At 51.2% G+C, this 19710-nt stretch overlaps 1 protein-coding gene across 1 annotated transcript in view; it reads right to left on the reverse strand.

The window, feature by feature from the left end:
- Positions 1-19710, reverse strand: part of CNGB1 (cyclic nucleotide gated channel subunit beta 1) — a gene marked incomplete at its 3' end in the record, with an annotated part of 70440 nt that overhangs the window by 33649 nt on the left and 17081 nt on the right. Inside the window, exons 13-19 of the mRNA XM_036832325.1 lie at positions 19319-19481; positions 18203-18341; positions 17939-18172; positions 17532-17572; positions 11260-11353; positions 10557-10593; positions 1644-1860 (exon numbers count right to left, since the gene is read on the reverse strand). Of these exons, the coding sequence (XP_036688220.1) occupies positions 1644-1860; positions 10557-10593; positions 11260-11353; positions 17532-17572; positions 17939-18172; positions 18203-18341; positions 19319-19481 (925 nt within the window). The remainder of the gene's footprint in view (positions 1-1643; positions 1861-10556; positions 10594-11259; positions 11354-17531; positions 17573-17938; positions 18173-18202; positions 18342-19318; positions 19482-19710) is intronic.

Genomic DNA, 19710 nt, shown 5'->3' on the forward strand with positions numbered 1-19710 from the left:
CCTTGCCCGTGTGCCCCTCTGTTTTTGTGGCTTTTCTGTTCCCATCAGTTGCCCCCAGTGCTCATTCCATCCCGGACCACAGGCAGCCGCACTGGCCTCTCATGTCAGGCATCAGAATTCCTTCTTGGCGCCAAGCTCAGGCGGAGGCTTCCCAGTTTCTCACAGTCACATTCTCCTTAGCACTCTCTGGAAAAATCTTGTGTGATTACTTGTTCATTGTCTATCTCGGCCCCACTAGAATGTCAGCTCCATGAGGGCAGGCCCCTCTCAGGCTTCTCCCTGATGCATCCACAGCACCTAGAGCAGAGCCTGGCACATAAAGACGTTCAGTAAATGTTTGCAAATGAATGAATGAATGATAATAAGAGGAGCCTCACAGACCCAGCTCATAAGCAAAAGGCAGGAGGCTTTGATTCTTGTCTCACATGATCTTAGTCCCCTCCCTCCTCCCAAATATCCACCTCTAACCCAGCCTGTACAGTTTCCCTACCCTTATAAAGGGAACAGAGGGAGGTAGACCAGATGTCTACAATTATGGTGGTGCCCTGTCTTCTGTTCTCTGTACTCTGTGCATGATTCAGTGAATTAAGCGTGAGGACTGATGTGTCTGTGAGCTGTGTTCCAAGGCTGGGTGAGATTATGACTCTTTTCTCCACATCAAAATCTGAGAGCCTTCTGTTTGCTACATCCAACCATCTCTGTTTTGGCAGTCTTCTGACCTCAGCTGAGAAATTACTCAAGGGTTCATGGATAAAAGCAAGAATTAATCAAGAAAAAAGAACCATCCCTCAATCTAGCCAGCAAAGGAGATGCACTGGCAGCTCCCCTTTAGCTTAATTAACCATTCACAAAGCACTGTACTGCACTTCACAGACTGCCTACAGCTCTAGGCAGGCCCTCTCTCAGTTACCTGGCTCAGGTTGTCCAAAACCAACTCTAACCATGCAGCAACTAACTTATCTCGAGAGGCACAAAAATGCATGCAACCCTGACCAGGAAACCCACTCTCAAGAAAGGAGCCCAAGGACAGAGGGCAGAAGACCAAAGAGATATTTGTAGCACCACTGTGGACAGTATTCAACAAGAGAGGATTGTTATGTCTATCCTGGCACATGGAGCTGGAGGATGTCAACACAGCATCACGATGAGTGTTAAGGAGACAGACTGGCAATACGGAAAAGGGCTCAATAAATAAGATGTGGTCTCAAATGAGATATGATCCAATCACTCCTTCAACTAAAACCACTCAAAAGCATGGGCCCACAAACAAGGTATGGAAGAGAAGGCAGAAAAATAAAACTACCACCTAGAGTGGTGGGATTAGGGTTGGTTATTGTATCTAGTGCTCTTTGGTATGTCCACTGTATTATTTAACAATAAAATTAGCCCTGTCACATTTATTACCCCCTTCAAACGTACAATTGAAGGTATTCTGGACAGGGTTTCCTCAGAGAGCTCTTTCTAGAGCCTGAAGCCAGAAATTAGGAGAACTGAAAATGGTGGGGCCATAGTCCCAGCGCTGACAGCAACTCGCTGAGTGACTTGGGCCAGCTTCTTCCCCTCTCTGGCCCCAGTGTCCTCAAATGCCAAATGCACACGTGGCACAGTGCTATGAAAAGCCCAAGAGAAGCATAAAAGGTGACCTGAGGCTCCCTGTGGCTGATCCTGGGGCCCCAGGTGTGTCGGATTCGGCAGGAGACGGGGGCAGCGGCACGGGAGAGGGTGGATTCTCCTCCTCGGATTCGGCAGGAGACGGGGGCAGTGGCACAGGAGAGGGTGGATTCTCCTCCTCGTAGAGGGGCTGGCTGTCAGCATCAGCGTCTTCCACCTGCACTTTCGGGTGCTCTTCCGTGGCAGGTACTGGGGAGAGGAAGGAGAGCACAGCGTCAGAGAGAAGCCAGGTCCCAGGGCCTTGCTGTATTCTACAGGGAAGCCACAGAAAGCCTGTGTGGAGGGGCCTCTGGAAGCCTTGCCTCCCAACAGGGCCCACAGGAGAGATCCATGCAGGGGGCAAAACGATGCAGAGCCCAGGGCCCTCCGACCGCCACGCCCATGCCAGCCACTAACCCAGGAGCCACAGAAGCCACAGGAGCTCCTGGACACAGCCTGGAGCCCAGCTCTCCAAAACCCAGCCTGGTTTCCCTGGGCCTAGAGAAGCATCAAGGCCCTGGGGTGGGTGATGGGGGTGCATCACTCAGATAGGGCATGGGGAGCCTGGGGGTGCCACGTCCGAGGGCCTGGCCTGGTGCGGCCTGGCTCAGCTGCTTCCCCTCTCTGGGCCTCAGTTTCCCCATCCCAAGGTAGGGGTGACAAGGCTCTCCCAGGCCTGTGGGGGCATGAGACATGGGGCTAAAAGGCCTCACACTCTTTTTATAGTTGATTTACCATGTTGTGTCAATCTCTGCTGTACAGCAAAGTGACTCAGTTATACACATATCAACATTCCTTTTTTTAATATTCTTTTCTATTATGGTTTGTCACAGGATATTGAATATAGTTCCCTGTGCTATACAGTAGGACCTTGTTGTTTATCCATCCTATGTATAATAGTTTACCTCTGCTAATCCCAAACTCCCAGTCCTTCCCTCCCCACCCTTCTCCCCTTTGGCAACCACCAGTCTGCTCTCTATGTCTGTGAGTCTGTTTCTGTCTTGTAGATAGGTTCATTTGTGCCATATTTAGATTCCACATGTAAGTGGTATCATACGGTATTTCTCTTTCTGACTTACTTCACTTAGTGTGATAATCTCTAGTTGCATCCATGTTGCTGCAAATGGCCTTATTTCATTCTTTTTTATGGCTGAGTAGTATTCCATTATATATATGCACCACATCTTCTTTATCCATTCTTCTGTCAGTGGACATGTAGGTTATTTTCACATCTTGGCTGTTGTGAATAGTGCTGCTATGAATGTAGGGGTGCATGCATCTTTTTGAATTATAGTTTTGTCTGGGTATATGCCCAGGAGTGGGATTGCTGGAGCATATGGCAACTCTAGTTTTAGTTTTCTGAGGAACCTCCATACTGTTCTCCATAGTGGCTGCACCAATTTACATTCCCACCAACAGTATAGGAGGGTTCCCTTTTCTCCACACCCTCTCCAGCATTTGTTGTTTGTAGACTTTTTAAAGATAGCCATTCTGACTAGTGTGAGGTGGTACCTCACTGTAGTTTTGATTTGCATTTCTCTAATAATTAGTGATGTTGAGCAACTTTTCATGTGTCTATTGGCCATCTCTATGTCTTCTTTGGAGAAATGTCTATTAACGTCTTCTGCCCATTTTTCAATTGGGTTGTTTTGTTGTTGTTGTTGTTGAGTTGTATGAGCTGTTTGTATATTTTGGAGATTAAGCCCTTGTCTGTCACATCATTTGCAAATATTTTCTCCCATTCCATAGGTTGTCTTTTTTGTTTTTGGTTTTTGTTTTTAATGGTTTCCTTTGTTGTGCAAAAGCTTGTAAGTTTGATTAGGTCCCATTTGTTTATTTTTGTTTTTATTTCTATTGCCTTGGGAGACTGACCTAAGAAAACATTGGTACTATTTATGTCAGAGAATGTTTTGCCTATGCTCTCTTCTTGGAGTTTTATGGTGTCATGTCTTATGTTTGAGTCTTTAAGCCATTTTGAGTTTATTGTCGTGTATGCTGTGAGGGTGTGTTCTACTTCGTTGATTTACATGCAGCTGTCCAACTTTCCCAGCACCACTTTCTGAAGACACTGTCTTTCCCCCATTTTATATTCTTGCCTCCTTTGTCAAAGATTGACTGTAGGTGTGTGGGTTTATTTCTGGGCTCTCTATTCTGTTCCATTGATCTGTATGTATGTTTTTGTACCAATACCATGCTGTTTTGATTACTGTAGCTTTGTAGTATTGTCTGAAGTCTGGGAGAGTTATGCTACTCTTCATTGCATTGCGCGGGCTTCTCATTGCGGTGGCTTCTCTTGTTTCGGAGCACGGGCTCTAGGCGTGTGGGCTTCAGTAGTTGTGGCTCGTGGGCTCAGTAGTTGTGGCTCGTGGGCTCTAGAGTACAGGCTCAGTAGTTGTGGCACACGGGCTTAGTTGCTCTGTGGCATGTGGGATCTTCCCAGACTAGGGCTTGAACCCGTGTCCCCTGCACTGGCAGGTGGACTCCCAACCACTGCGCCACCAGAGAGTTGTTTTTTTTCCTCAGCATTGCTTTGGAAATTCTGGGTCTTTTATGGTTCCATATAAATTTTTTGATTATTTGTTCTAGTTCTGTGAAAAATGTCTTGGGTATTTTGATAGGGATCATATTAAATCTGTAGATTGCTTTGGGTAGTATTGTCATTTTAACAATATTAATTCTTCCAATCCAAGAGCATGGGATATCTTTCCATTTCTTTGAATCCTCTTTAATTCCGTTTATTAATGTTTCATAGTTTTCAGTGTATAAGTCTTTCACCTCCTTAGTCAGGTTTATTCCTAGGTATTTTATTTTATTTTTTCTGGTGCTGTTTTAAAAGGTATTCTTTTTTTACATTCCCTTTCTGATATATCATTGTTAGTGTAAAGAAATGCAACCGATTTTTGAATGTTTATCCTGTATCCTGCTACTTTGCTGAACTCATTTATTAGATCTAGTAGTTTTTGTGTGGAGTCCTTAGGATTTTCTATATATAGTATCACGTTTTTGCATATAGTGACAATTTTACCTCTTCAGGGCCTCACACTCTTGAAGGGCCTCCAATGGAGACATTTGGAAGTTTCCTGCAATCAAGGGTAACAGGTTGTTTTTGTATTGTGTGTTATCCCTGTTTGGGTACACGTTTGGTATTTCCTTATTTTTGTACATGCCAAGAGCCCCCGAAATTCATCAACCCAACCCCTCTCCTGACCTCTGAGAGACCTCGCATCCTGAGAATTGGGTCCTCCCTGGGGAGCCTGGGTGTGGCCCTACCTCAGTCTTCGTTACCCACCCCAGTGACTGTGGGGACAGGTCTGCCCCAAGGCAGAGCTCAGAGGATGCTGAGGGGCTGGAATGGTGTCCCCACTCCCCACCATGCCTGGGCGGGACCACCCAATAGCAGCCAGGCATAGACCTGGGCGCCAGCAAGGCAGGGGCACACCCCCAAAATGGGGAGGGGAGCATTTTGAAACACTTGGATACGTGAGCTTTTTCTAATGGCCACCATGGGAAAAGCCAGCACTTTATGAAGTTTGGCGGAGGGAACGTAAGCAGACCTCAAGACTTTGGGGCGTTTGTTTTACTAACCCTAAGCTCTCAGGGGAAGAGGATGAACAGGACTCAAGAAGCTTAAGAAGCTTTGCTAGACTCACCAGAGATGCCCCAGGCTGTGGAAAACAGGAGACAGCCACGGGGCGGCAGGGACGTCCCCCTGCTTCCCTGCAGACCTCGGGAGAGGTGAGCTGGAGGTGGGCCAGGGGCGTGGAGGCAGCCAGGACAAGGGCAGCTTCTCAAAAATGCTCAGGGCCCTGGGGTGCCCCCAGCATGGCCCCCAGGCAGCAAAAAAACACCCTGGTCTCAGCATCCATGAGGCTGTCTCACGGAACCTGGGAGGGAGAAGGTGGTCCCCTTACCCCCTGCCTCGTCCTGCACCAGACCCTGTGAACTCAATCACTCCCAGGGGAGGGCGGGGAACTCCTAAGCCTGATGTTTCATTTCCTGCCAGCTTGGGAGAGTAGAAACTCAAAGCAGAAATTATATTCGTTTATATTATACTGATTTATAGAATAAGAATACTATAATTCAAAAAAAAAAGAATACTATAATTCAGAATATAAAGAATATTTTATGCTTAAATTGGTTTAGAGAATAATAATATTTACTGTTAAGCACTTCCTATATGCCTGCTAGGCATTAGTTTCACTAAACTCTAAGTGCGTTATATATATAAACCCTTTCATCATTCCCGGCCGCTCTGTGAGGTCTCTGTCATCATTGTCCCCATTTTGCAGAGAAGGAAACCCGAAGCACAGAGAGGTTAAGAAGCTTTCAGCAGAGCCCAGATCTGGACCCAGGCAGCCTGGGTCCAGACCTGAAACTCTTATCCCATCCGGAGGCTGGTGACCAGCATATGTAGAGGCCTCTGTCAAAATGAAACCTCGGCTGAGAGGGGCCAAGCAGCACCACTGAAATGGGAATAATGTTCTCACTACATGCTGTCACCGCCTTGTCTGCAGCATCTAAAATCATCGTGCATCCTACTGTTTAGATTGGGCGTAGGTAGAAACCATATATAAGACCCGCAAACTATCACCAAAGGACCTGGCTCTTGATCCTAGACAGTAAAGGTTTTAGAACCAAGTCTGGGCAAGAAGGCCTTGATTTACATCTCTCTATTAATCTGTGTTGTAAATTCGACCACTACCGTGACCAATACCAAGCCTTATATAAATCCCTGTTTTTTAAATCTTTTAATTATTTGAAAGATTTTTTTGACTGACAATATTTTCTATTTCTCTACTTGTTTTACTTTTAATGGCTAATATAGGCATTTTATAAATAGCTTGTACTGGGCTTCCCTGGTGGCGCAGTGGTTGAGAATCTGCCTGCCAATGCAGGCGACACGGGTTCGAGTCCTGGTCTGGGAAGATCCCACATGCCGCGGAGCAACTGAGCCCGTGAGCCACAATTACTGAGCCTGCGCGTCTGGAGCCTGTGCTCTGCAACAAGAGAGGCCGCGATAGTGAGAGGCCCGCGCACAGCGATGAAGAGTGGCCCCCGCTTGCCACAACTAGAGAAAGCCCTCACACAGAAACAAAGACCCAACACAGCCATAAATAAATTAATTAATTTTAAAAAAATAGCCTGTATTAATGAATATTTAAACAGTGCTGCAGTAAACATCCTTGCCTATTCATCAGTAAATAAAATAAAATCATCATGTGTCAATGACAGCCGGTTCAACCCACTGTGCCAATGTGTCACTGGGACTATTTCTCAAAGTGTGGGGCTCCCAGGGACCAGAGAAGGCACACAATGATTTTAGATGGCACAGCCAAGGCAAAGGATGACAGAACGGAACCATTCCTCCCTGTCCGGTTCTGTCTGGATCCTGAGAAGGCAGAGAGAAAGCCTCAGGTTAGTGCTGCTATGGCCTTAACACCTCTCTGACACGTCTGAATCCCCCTTTGCAGCTGGGAGAGCAGACTCAGCTATGAGCCTTCAGCAGGCCACGTACCTCACTGGAAACTACCAACTCTACATTGTTCTCCATACCTTTGTGGTTATTTCTATTTATGCCTTCTCTATATTTATGGCAGGCCATGCTGGTTTTCCATTTGAATTATAATGTAAAGCTTCCTGTTTAAATACACTCAATTAAATGAAAAAGTGAATCCACTGAAAGAAAGATAGTAAGCAAATAAATGCAGAGCTGGTACAGAATGCACAAAAATCGAGCCGCGATATAAGGGTAGAGGACATGGAGGACCCTTTGGAGTGAGGAGATTTAGGCCTTGCCCGGAACACTGAGCCTGGCGTGTCATCCCCTGTCACGGGGTTGATCACGTGCCACCTTGCCCCAACTCTGTGCCCACCCCAAGCCAGGAGGAGGGAGAGGACGAGAGTGGATCTCTTCTTGTGAAATGTTCAGCTCGACCTGCCTGTGAATCTCAGAGGCAACCTTGCCCAGTGTAATCCAAAAACAAACAAATTAAAGGGAAAATGGCAGGTCTGGTTTGAGTCAAGGCAGAAAGTGACAGGGGTTAGCCCAGAGGCACCAGTATGTCCCCCAGCACTTTGTCATCAGGCAGCAAACAGCAGGAGCCCGAAGGCCACTGCGGGGATCTTGTCACAATTAAATGGATCCAGACTGGCTCTCTCTCTGCACTGGCCCCTGAGGACGCCTCCTCTGGGTCTGCCTGTCAGCACCTGGGGGCCTCCCCTTTCCTGAAAGGGAATTTGCTGAGCAGATAACAGCAGTCCTCAGAAAGTCTAGCTCCCAGCCAACTCTCAAGGTCAGTAGATTCTGTCTGCAACGGACCTCCACATTCCTCTTCTGTTCCATTCCCCTGATTATTCTCTTCCCCCACCCAGCTCCCTGCCCCAAGCCTCTTGGCCTGGAGATCTGAGGGACTTGTTTAAACTCAGGTATGAGTGACTACCTGTATAAAAATTGATGATCTGCAAAAAGCCATGTTTAACCCAAAGAAATGAATTGCTAATTGTGGAATTTTAGGCACAGAGAGAAGGGGACTAATACCCTTCAAGTCACCACAAAGCAAGATGAAGGCACTGGTCAGCAGAGGAAGAAGGGGTGGTGTTCCATGAGCCCAAATAGTGGTCCCACGCCAAGACCATGGCACCCATGCAGGAAAGAGCCCAAGCCATGCAGAAGCACACCACAGACACCAGCGCGCTGGGTGGTCAATTTCACGCTACCTAGGCGACGGATGGAGCTCCTGGTCTCCTTGGCGAAGCTGGAGTTGGACAAGGCTGTCCTCCGGAAGATGAGGACAGGGATGCGGGTGATCGGGGGGTGGTAGCTGGGCACATTGGGGAGGTGCTCCACCAGGTTTGGGGGAGCAAGCCCGGGGGTCACTTGGCCAGGTGGCTTGTCCCGGACCAGGCGATTCAGCTCCATGTCCCGGCCTGGTTTAGCCATGGTGCTGGGGGCAGGGGATCTCAGGCAGAGGCGGGACCCTGGGGACTGCAATGAGGAGCACAGAGTTGGGAGAGGCAGGGCAGGTGGGGCTCTTCCCCACCAGCGCCAACACACACCAGCCCGGTGCCCGCCTGCGCTTGCAGCAGCTGCACGCAAAGTCTGGAGCATCACTCTCGTCCCCGGAGTTCAGTGTCAAGAGTGTCACCAGTCATGCGGCTCGTCGTCCGCCCAACAGCTCTGAGAGAGAGCCCTGCCCTGAGCGCCCCAGCTCTGGAGCTTTCTCTGCTAACCCACCATCGTAGCATTTCATACTTTAGACTCAAAGAAATTAGAGTCAGAGAACCCAGAACTCCTCAGGCTTAGGCTCACAGACTCAAACGTTCTTAGCCTGGTAGGATTTTCCATCCCAAAGAAATCCTGGAGCTCAATTAATTTCACTTCCAACCAGAAGCAATAACTTTTCCTAGGTCCCTGTTTCCCCAAATGGGCTGCATATTGGAATCGCCTGGGCAGGTCTGGAAATGCCTGATGCGTGGGCCCATCCCCAGAGATTCTGATTTAATGGTCTGGGGTGAGGACTGGCACCCGGATTTTTAAATCTCCCCAAATGATTCCAATGTGCAGTCACGATTGAGAACAAGGGCTCAAGGCCATTGCCTCTCAAACACAAATGCACAGAGAAATCACCAGGGATCTTGTTAACAATGCAGATTCTGGTTCAGCAGGTCTGGGATGGGGCCTGGGATTCTGCATTTCTAACCAGCTCCCAGGCGACACCAAAGCTGCTGGTTCAAGATCCACACTTTCGAGTAGAAGCAGACAAAGGGCTGTGCTTCACTGTTTCTCAAAGTGTGGTTCCCAGGCCACCTGCTTCCAAAGAACCTGAGGAAGGGGGTGGAACCAGCCCCACGGAACCTGAGTCTGCAACCGGGTGATCCTGGTCTTGTTCATCCATGTGGGGTGCAGACTTAGTAGGTTTCCGGCAGATTTGGGTTAAAGTTAACAGAGGATGTTTTTCAAAGATCAGGTGGGGGGCAGGCTCAGGACACCTGGGGTTGAGACACCCGGGTTCAGTCCAATTTGCGTCAGTGGCTGCCTGGGACACAAACATCATTGTCATGGTCCCTATTATGGTCTCTTCTTTCAGTTCCAGTGATGCACTGTCACCCCCACTCTGCCCGGCAACCCAGTGAGGTAGGTACTGTTATAGCCCCCTCTTTCTTGATTTGGGAGCCACAGTTAAGAGAGGTCACAGAACTGGCTCCAGGTCACAGAGCGAGGAAGAGGGAGGAGCCAATAGTGAAACGTAGGTCTGTGTCCTTGACCACTGAGCCAAATGCTGCCCACATGGAGCCTCAGTTTTCTCATCTGTAAAATGGTCTGTCTGCCTCAAAGGGCAGATGGAGCACCACCAGTGTCTTGAGGCCTGTGGAAGTTTGCAAGGCCAGAGCTCAGTGTCCAGACACCCTCACTCCCCTAGAGTCTGTCCCCATCATCCCTGAAGTTCTCAGGATTAGGGGTGGGAGTGATAAATAATCAAATTGTGCTGGGGATCTTAGCAGTAAGGAAAAGCTCAAAAGACAGAGTCTAGGACACGCCCTTAGCGAGCTCTGGCCCCAATTTTCACTCAGGTACTTTACATTTGAACCAAATCCTCACTGGGCAGTAACCTAGAGAGCTGCGTTCCCAGTGAGGGGGTTGGCAGGAGGGGTTGGCTGGGAGTACGGTTTCCCCAGGCCTCCTGGGGTCCTGGGGGGCCTCAGTGCAATTCCCCTGGGGCCTTTGAAATACATCATCAGGCTCTGACAACATGGCCCTAAGATGCACAGAATGGGTTTTGCCTGAGGATAGGATGGGGTTGGGGGACGAGTTGAGAGGGAGAGGAGGAGGGTTTGCCCCTGTACCCTGGCTGCCCCCAGCCTGAAAGCATCCTGGACATTCTTATGCAACCCCACCACACACCTACCTCCTGAGCTGGCGGCCGCGGCCTCCTCCTGCAGCTCCTGCAAAAGATAAAGAGGAAACCGAAGCTGTGACCATCAAGCCCTGTCCTAGCCCTAGTCCAGCCCAGCCCCTGTGGGGGGATCTACCCTCAGGATGGGCCCCAAGACTAGTCCTGGCCCTGCCTTTTTGGTCATACCCTCCAGCTCACCTTCTGGGGCATCCAGTGCACACAGGAGCCCCAGGCCCCAACACCTGGACCTGTCACATGTAATGAGGGGAAATTCTCGGGCAGCCCTCTGCGTGTGGGGACAAAGCACCTAAAGCAGCCACCACGGCACTCTCCATCCGGCACCACACACTTCACAGCGTAGAACTGTATACAATACTCCAGGGAAAGGTTTTTAGCCCCATTTTACAGAGGTGGCCACTGAGGCCCAGAGTGGGGAGGTGACTTGCCCAGGGTCACACAGCCACGTGAGGACTGGAGTCTAAGCCCACTGCTCCCACCCATGGCCATACCACCCGGGGCCCTTCCTGACACCATCTGACCCCTGCTACAAGCAGGGCCTCACAGCACGCACCACCCTGCTCACCTCTGTCCTGTGGGCATCTCATCAGCCAAACCCCGCCCCTGTAAGCAAAGGGGACAAGGCCCAGCCCCTTCCGCCGACTCCAGTCCAGGCCTCCGAGGTAGCTCGGGCGCCAGGCCTGGTGCTGCTCCATACCTGGTGTGAGGCGCTCTGGTGCTCAGTTCCGCCTACTCCACTCTGGTCCTCGCCGCCCTGCGCCACCAGGCAGCTATCCAGCAGGACACTGTGACTGCGAGGGGGCAGGAGGGAAGGGCCGGGGTTAGGGGTGTTAAATGTTTCCTGAACTGTGCTGAGTGCCAGGCTCTGTGCCAGGAGCTGGGGCACAAAGACGCCTAAGGATAGGTCCTCGCCCTCTTGAAGCTCCCAGCACAGGGCAGGTGGCAGATCTCACATCCTGCTAACAAGTTCCCAGTCTGAGTCACACTCTGGAGCAAGTAGCTATGAAGGGCACAGCACAATTCTGCCTAGGAAGGAGGGCTTCCCAGAGGAGGTGGCCTGTGAGCTGGGAATAGGTAGGGAATAGTGTCCAGGAAAGGGGAACAGCAAGTGCAAAGAAAATCACGGAGGACGGTTTTGAGGAACTGTCCTTTGGGGGCTGACCAAAGGGCACTGTAGAGTGTTCAAAATCTATGCCCAGCATTTCCCCTCTGAGAGTCTCCAGGCAACCTTGGGGATATAGGCAGAGCAGAGAGTATGAGAAAAGTGAGGCACAGAGAGGTCAATTGGCCTGGCCAAAATCACACAGCAAATTGTCCCACATCACACAAACCTCGGACACAGACCCTGGTTTTTTCCATGCCATGAGATCAGAGCCACACTGCAACTGCTGAAGGTTTCAGGGGTCCCTGGACCAGGCAGAGGCATACATGAGTGACGGGGGCCAGGGTGAGACTATAGGGAGGAGAGAACCTGTGCCCATCTGAGTCAGCAACCCCACTCTGCTTGGAATGGGAGTCCCGTGGCCAGATCTGCTGATTTTCAAGAGGAGCCTGAACTACACGTTTTAAAGGTGGGACCTCCGCATCTCTAGATGCTGATAATTAATCCAAATTAATAGATCTATATTAACATCTGTATTATCTATATTAATATCTATATTAATATGTCAATATACAAAAGAGCCTGTTTCCAGACTAAATTGGGCCCTGAGATGCCTGTGTGCAATCTCTGGGTTAAAATGATGACTTGGGACCAAGGGCTAATGTGATTTTTGTGTTTAGAATTAGATTCTGCTTCCTAACGGCCTCACCCCATGCCATGGACCACTGTCGCCAAGGGGCTCCTGGAGGATGTTCTTTGGCATCTGCTGCCCAGAAAACCTGAATTCCCCATCCTTTACCCAGAGGGCCAAGTCTCAGCCCTCCTGAGGTGGGTGACGAGATGGGGACGGAATTACAGCCCAGTCAGTTTGGAGCCAGCAGCCTGGGAGCAGGAATCAGCCAGTAATCATACTGTCACAGCAGCTCCCAAGGGCTGTGTGCCAGGCACTAGCCCAAGCACATGGCACACACAGTGTCTCACCAAATCCTCACCCAAATAAACCCGAGAGCCCAGCTATGACTGATCCTATTTGAGCTTAGAAATCGGAGGCTCAGAGAGGTCAGATGGCCTGTCCAAGGTCACACAGCCTGCACCAGGTGAACCTGGATAAAAGATGGGTGTCTCTGACCCCAGCACCAAGTCTTTAATACTCCACTGCCTGCCTCTGAGTGTCTGCACAGCCCCAGGTGACGTGGAGGAGTGAGGCGAGTGTTTGGAGGATCCAAGCACCTAACTCACTTTATTTCTCTTCATTGCATACGCATTTCCATTGTGAGGGGCCTGAATGGTCAGAGTCACACTCTCTACCCTGCCCAGGAAGAAACAGCTTTTCTTGAAGAAAAGGGCATATTATGACTTTCATAGGGCCTGGGCACTTCAGCCTTCACGGGCTCCTTCCTCCATAAATATATTTTTCAAATTCCATTTTGTGACTGCATTCATACGAAGATTAATATGTTAATATTATATATTAAAATATTCTCTTCCATCTAAAAGTGCATTTCTTGGTCTGATTTTAAAAGAAATTAAAATGTTTTTGGGGGGCCTCTAAAAGTATTATGGGAACCGTGCCTTCCACACCTGACAGAGAAGTCGGCCCTGCCCGGAAGGGTGGGATGGGCTTGTGCTGCGAGGGGCAGACTGGATTCTCCTTCCCTGGAACAGATGCAGGGGCCTCCTCGGTTCTCAGAGCACAAAGGCCCAGGAAATGAACTTCCCACAGTCCCAGTCAGAGGCTTCCTGGGGTCTTGCTCATTCTAGAATCTGGCCTGGAAAGCAAGTCCCCGGGAAGCCTGCGTTTGCTTATCTGTCAAATGGGTAGGACTCATCCAGCCTGTACTGTACAGACTGGCTTATTTGAATGAGGTCAGAAGGGCCAGTGAGAAGCTCACGGAAAACTCAAAAAACCTCCCCACGTCCGGCATCATCTGGATTCTCCATCTGTAAACACTGGTAAGCAGCTTTCCTCGTCTGTAGTACCAGGTGTCCGCTTAGCAGCCCAGCCTGACCTGGGACGGAATCCCAGCTCTGCGCTCGCTGGCAGGCCACCCGTGGATGTGTGGGCTGCTATCTCTGAGCCCCAGTTCTCTCATCTGTGAAATGGGATTAGCAGTAGGAGCCTTAGCACAACGTCTGGCACGGAAAACAAGTGCTAATCAGGTGACAGCTGTTATTATGACTGTTCTTGTCATTATTATCATAAATCCCAGAGGAGGCGGCCTTCTGCAGGTCTGTGACTCACCCACACAGATTGCGGAACATTTTGCACAAACATCTCCAGCTACCGAGACACGTAACAAGCCTTACAGTGGCCCTGTCAGCTCCACCAGGGGCTGTTTGGGGACCCATGTACCCCCAAATCATGTTGCCCCTGGTTGGCAGTATGCCTGGTGCCTGCTAAGGCCCCCTCTTGACCAGCCCAGATGCAGTGGGCCATCAACTTCTGGAAAGTTCCCAAGTCCCAGGGATTTCCAAGTAGAGGATCAGACAGACTGGCTGAGGTGGGCATCCCAGAGGTCCTGGCTCTCCGAGTTAAAGGTGTGGGGAGTAGCAGCAACAGCCAGCTGGCAAGAGTTTACCAGCCCACTGTCCTCCCCCAAGTCACGAAACAGGCTGAGCCCCCAAGTTAAGGTCCTCACTGTTGCCTTCGGCAGACTCTTCACCCGGTACCCCAGCCCCGGAAGAAGGAAGGAGGGGAGCCCTTAGGGAGAAGCAGCCACCTACTTGGGTCTCGCTGTCTTTGCCGACAAGGACGCCCGTGGTGCAGGAGTTCAGCTGGGGGCGATGACATTCATTCCAAGCCCCAGGTCGGTGCATGCCAGTGGAGAATTGGGGGAGCCCGAGCCCAGCCCCGAGCCTGTGAGGCCAGCTCTGGAGCCAATGTGGCTCGGGTGGCAGATGAGCCACCAATCCTTCCTGCTTCTAATCAGATTGAGGGGATGTGCGGGGAACTCTGCGGAAATGCCCCCAGGGAGGCCAGGTGGGGACCAAAAGGCTTCCGTTGCTATGAAAAGCTGAGTTGTTGCCAGCAGAGACCAGGTCGCTAGGCGACCATCTGCCCGTTACCAGGGCTCGCGCGTCATCAGTAACCCCTGTGCCTCCGCAAAACTGGCAAAAGCATCCTTCCCCAGCCAGTGACAGCCCAGCCCACCTGTCCCACGCCTGACACCCTCTGGCCTTGGCCCTGGGATCACTGGCTCTGTCACCACAGGGCCCTCGTCCCTACCTGGGGCCCCAGACCCCAAAGTGCCCTGAGTTTGAAGCTCTGGGTGAACATCTGTATGAGCCTGTGTGTGCCTGCACTGTTTGTAGGTAACTGAATGTATGCGCTTGTGTCTAGTGTGGATATGTGCAAGTGTGTACACGTGTGCCCGTGTGTGTGTTGCTGTGCATGTATGCAGGCTGTGTGTGTAAGTGCCCTGCCTACACATAAGTGTGCACATAACCCAGCATGTGTGGCTGTGTCTGTGTGCAGGTGTGTATGTGCGGTGCAGATATGTGTGTGTGTGTCTGTGTGTACTGTGCAGAGAACACGTATGTAGTTAGTGCGTGTGCCTGTGTGTGTGCACATTGGCTCACTGGCTTTCAAGTGGTGTTTTAGCTCAGGAGCTGTGACATATAAAGAGATTTGCAGGCCTATGTGTTGGGCATACGGGTTTGGTGGCGGAACAGCTCAGGTCTCTGCACTCTACACAGAGGCAGGTGAAAGCAGGGGGCAAACAGAACTGCACTAATGCAGCCAGGCAGCATCTAAGGTCTTCGTTTAGGGGAGGGGCAGTTACCTGTTAATGAGAGCATCCTGGCTCTGGAGAAGCCTGGAGGGTAGAATTAGGACTGGGTTACAGAAGCCATAGTTTTGGCAGAATAAATAATTTCCTAAGTCAGAGGTGCATATGGATGGAATGGACAGCCTTTGAAAGGTTGTGAGCTCCCTGTTATTGGAGGCAATCAAGTAGCTGTGTGGCCTCTTGCTGAGGATGGAAAGATTATAGGTGAACTGGGCAAGCGTAGACCCAAAGTAGATGACACTAAGCAGGCTTCTAGCCCCCAAATCCTGTGTGGCCTCATGGTTTAACTCTTTCCTGACTGGGACTAAAAGTGACCCTCAGTAGGGATGAGAAGATGGGTGACTTTTGATGGAGCACTTACTCCACACCAGGTCCTACCGCATCTGTTCTCACAGCCAGCCCTCTGACCACTCAGGAGGGGCTGTTATCAACCTCTCCCCCCATTTTAGAGATGTGGAGGCAGAAGCTCTGTGCCCATCAGCCACTTGCCCAGGTCACTCTGCTGAGAGAAGAAAAGCTTGTGCTCCTAACATTTGTGATGCTACCTCGCCTCAGGCCATGGCCAAAGGGACAGGGAGGAAGTGTACGGGCCGGGGGTACCACAGAGGGCAGAGTGACAGGGACAGGGAATAATACAAGGGGATAGAGCCAGGGGACAGGTTAAACCATCTGGCCTGATCTGCGGTACAACAGCCACCTCGCTGCTCCTCCTGCCTCAGTCTCTGCACAATGCAGCTGCCAGCCTGTGTCACTTCCCTGCTCACAAACCTTCCATGGCTCCCCATTGCTCCCGGGAAATCAAGTTCAAGGCCTTCACAATCTGGCCCCACCACCTCTGAAGGATCATCTCCCACCACTTCCACGAGCTACACTGTCACTCTTCCCGGGACATGCGGGCTGCTCGCAAGGCAGCAGTTCCCTCCCTCCTCCTTGAGACACTTTCCAACTGGGCCTCCAGGCCTCACACTCTTCTCATTTCCCTCACCCCCCATGGGCGCCTCCCCCTCCTTGGTCCTTTCTGGTTCCTCCTCGTCTCCCTGACCTCTGATCTGGCATTTTGGCCTCTCCTCCATCTACACTCACTCCCCGGGCAACTCCTCCAACCCCACTTTCATTCCGTCTATGAGATCAGACGCCCATCTTTACATCTCTGGTCCAGCCTCTCATCCCCTAACTCCACTCAGGCATCCAGCCATCTGCCCTTCTGTGCAGCCCACATTGCTCAGAATCATCTCCCTCTTAGTGGTTTCTTTTCTTATTATTCAAATATATTTGACATATAACATTTTATAAGGTATACAACATGCTGACTGATACATTTGTATATTATGATATGGTTGCCATTGTAGCGATAATGGGCACTCTATCACATCACCTAATTATCATTTCTTTTCAGTGGTGGGAATAATTAAGATCTAGTCTCTTGGCAAGTTTGAATTATAACTTTTAGCGGTTTCTGAGTTCCATTTTTAAGCTCTTACTGTAACTGAATTCTTTTGTGTGTTCTGATGTTGAAATTTTTATGGATGTGGATACAGAATCAACCATTATGGACGATAGAGCAGAATCCAGGGCAGCCTTAAGAGGGATCAAAGGCAACCATTGGGGACCGACTGTTGGGGAGGGTGTGAGGGACAGAGACAGCTCTGCGCCTTGGCTTTGTTAATTACACAGGAGGGCTGGGCGCCCACTGCATGGGTCTGTGCATCCTTCCATGCATTCAACCAACACTGATTTGGTGCCTACTGTGCTAGGCACTGTTCTAGGCTCTGGAGACATGGCAGTGAAGGCAACAGACAAAAATACCCACCCCGTGGAGGTGCATTCTACATCTGTATGTGTGAGTGTGGGTGGCGTGGAGGTGGTCGCTGAGTATTAGGTACTGTGAATCCCAAGGTCATTATGAGCACAGTGGGGTCCCCCAGCACTGCCTCAGCCTTTCTGGTCAGTGCCCAGCGGCACAGCACACAGCACGGAACAAAGGGAGGAGCTCCCATGAGCGGCAGAAAGCACCCTCACCCCAGAAGCCCTGGCAGCCCCTCCCTGGGCCATCCCTCAGCCAGGGGCATGGGTCCTTACTCAGGCTCCTCCGTCTCTTCGTCCTCCTCCTCCTCAGCATCCTCCTCCTCCTTTCGGTCCTCCTCCTCCTCCTCTGCGTCCTCCTCTTCCTTTCGGTCCTCCTCCTCCTTCTCTTGGTCGTCCTCTTCCTTTCGGTCCTCCTTCTCCTCCTCTGTGACCTCTTCCTCCTTTCCGTCCTCCTCCTCCTTTCCGTCCTCCTCCTCTTTCTCTTCGTCCTCCTCCTCTGCGACCTCCTCCTCCTCTGCGACCTCCTCCTCTGCGTCCTCCTCCTCCTCTGCGATCTCCTCCTCTGCATCCTCCTCTTCCTTTCCGTCCTCCTCCTCCTCTGCAACCTCCTCCTCCTTTCCGTCCTCCTCCTCCTCTGCGACCTCCTCCTCTGCATCCTCCTCTTCCTTTCCGTCCTCCTCCTCCTCTGCAACCTCCTCCTCCTTTCCGTCCTCCTCCTCCTTTCCGTCCTCCTCCTCTTTCTCTTCGTCCTCCTCCTTTCCGTCCTCCTCCTCCTCTGCGACCTCCTCCTCCTCTGCGTCCTCCTCCTCCTCTGCGTCCTCCTCCTCCTTTCCGTCCTCCTCCTCCTTTCCGTCCTCCTCCTCCTCTGCGTCCTCCTCCTCCTCTGCAACCTCCTCCTCCTTTCCATCCTCCTCCTCCTTTCCGTCCTCCTCCTCCTCTGCGACCTCCTTCTCCTCTGCGTCCTCCTCCTCCTCTGCGACCTCCTCCTCCTCTGCGTCCTCCTCCTCCTCCTCTCCATCCTCCTCCTCCTCTGCGTCCTCCTCCTCCTCGTCTTCTTTCTCCTCTTGAATCTGAGGCAGCTCCCTGAGTTGAGGTCAAAGGCAGGAGGTGAGGTCGCCTGTAGCTGTACCCCGAATCCACCTCCTGACCCCCATTTTCAGTACGATGGACTGTGACCCCCCCCCCCCAGAGACCAGACCTTAACTTCCCACCCAAGACTTTACCTGGGGAGCCCTGCCTGAGCAGCCCCGGCTTCTCTCTAGTAACAGGGCTCCCTCAGTGCATCAGGGGCTGGTCCTGGCCCCCAACTGTCCTGGTGCTGACCCTAGGTCAGCCCCTGATCCTCCCTGGACCTCAGTTTCCCCATCTTTGCAATGTAGCTCATGGGCCTGAGGACCTGAGGCCTCCTGGCTTGAGCAGCTATCACCCAGCTCACAGGTGGGAACTAAGATGGTTCAGCCCCTGCGGAGGGTGACCCAGACATCACTGCCACGGCTACACATTCCCTTCCCCGAGGACCTTGCAACTCCCTTCTGGAAATGTGTCCTGCAGGGGGTACACACATGCACATGCAAGGACATGTGGACAAGAGTGCTTGTCGCAGAATTGTTTATAATAATAAAATTTTGGAATCAACCTAAATGGTCATCAATAGCGGACAGGTTAAATACATTCTGGCATATTCATATGATGGAATACTATGCAGTTGTAAAAAAAAATGAGGATGATCTCCACGTACTAAATGTGGAAAGATCTTAAGGTACATTGTTGAATGAATGTAGCAAGGTGCAGATAGGTCGGTGCATGTGATATGCTATCTTTTGTACAGAAAATGAAGGGAATCCATGCTCATATATGCTCAGATGGGCCCTGGAAAGGTACAGAAGATGCTGGCAGCCACTGTGCCCGTGGGGAGAGGGATGGGCGTCTGGTGGGAGGGAAAGGGAGGAAGAGGCAGACTTGGTCCCCGCTCTATGCCCTTTTATACCTTTGGGATTCTGTACCATGTGCCTGTTATCTTCCCAAGCACTGTTTTTTTCAGGGCTTTCTCTGGCTCCCACCTGGGCATCTGCTCCACCACCTCGCTCTCCTCTTCATCAGCTGGAGCTGCCTCTGCGCCCTGTGGGCTGCTGCTGACCTCCCGATGCTCATCTTCTTCCCAGGGAGGGTCAACATCTTCTAGGATGAGATTGGGCTCCTCTTGCTCTCCCGGGAGGATGGTGACTACAGGGGACACAGGGTGTGGGGGAGAGTGGGCCTGGGCCTCTGAGTCCCAGGGACCACACAGGGAGCCTTGGTCACCACCAGCTACATGCCAGCTCTCAGCCAAGCAGCAGAAAGGGCACCGCTATCAGTGGGACCACTGACAACCAGGTCAGTGCTAAAGCGATGGGCTGAAGCCCACAATCACTCATCCTGTCTCCCTCCATTAGTTTTCCCTCTCTTTTTCCCC

Source organism: Balaenoptera musculus, chromosome 19, assembly GCF_009873245.2.
Source record: "Balaenoptera musculus isolate JJ_BM4_2016_0621 chromosome 19, mBalMus1.pri.v3, whole genome shotgun sequence".
Taxonomy (NCBI): Eukaryota; Metazoa; Chordata; class Mammalia; order Artiodactyla; family Balaenopteridae; genus Balaenoptera; species Balaenoptera musculus.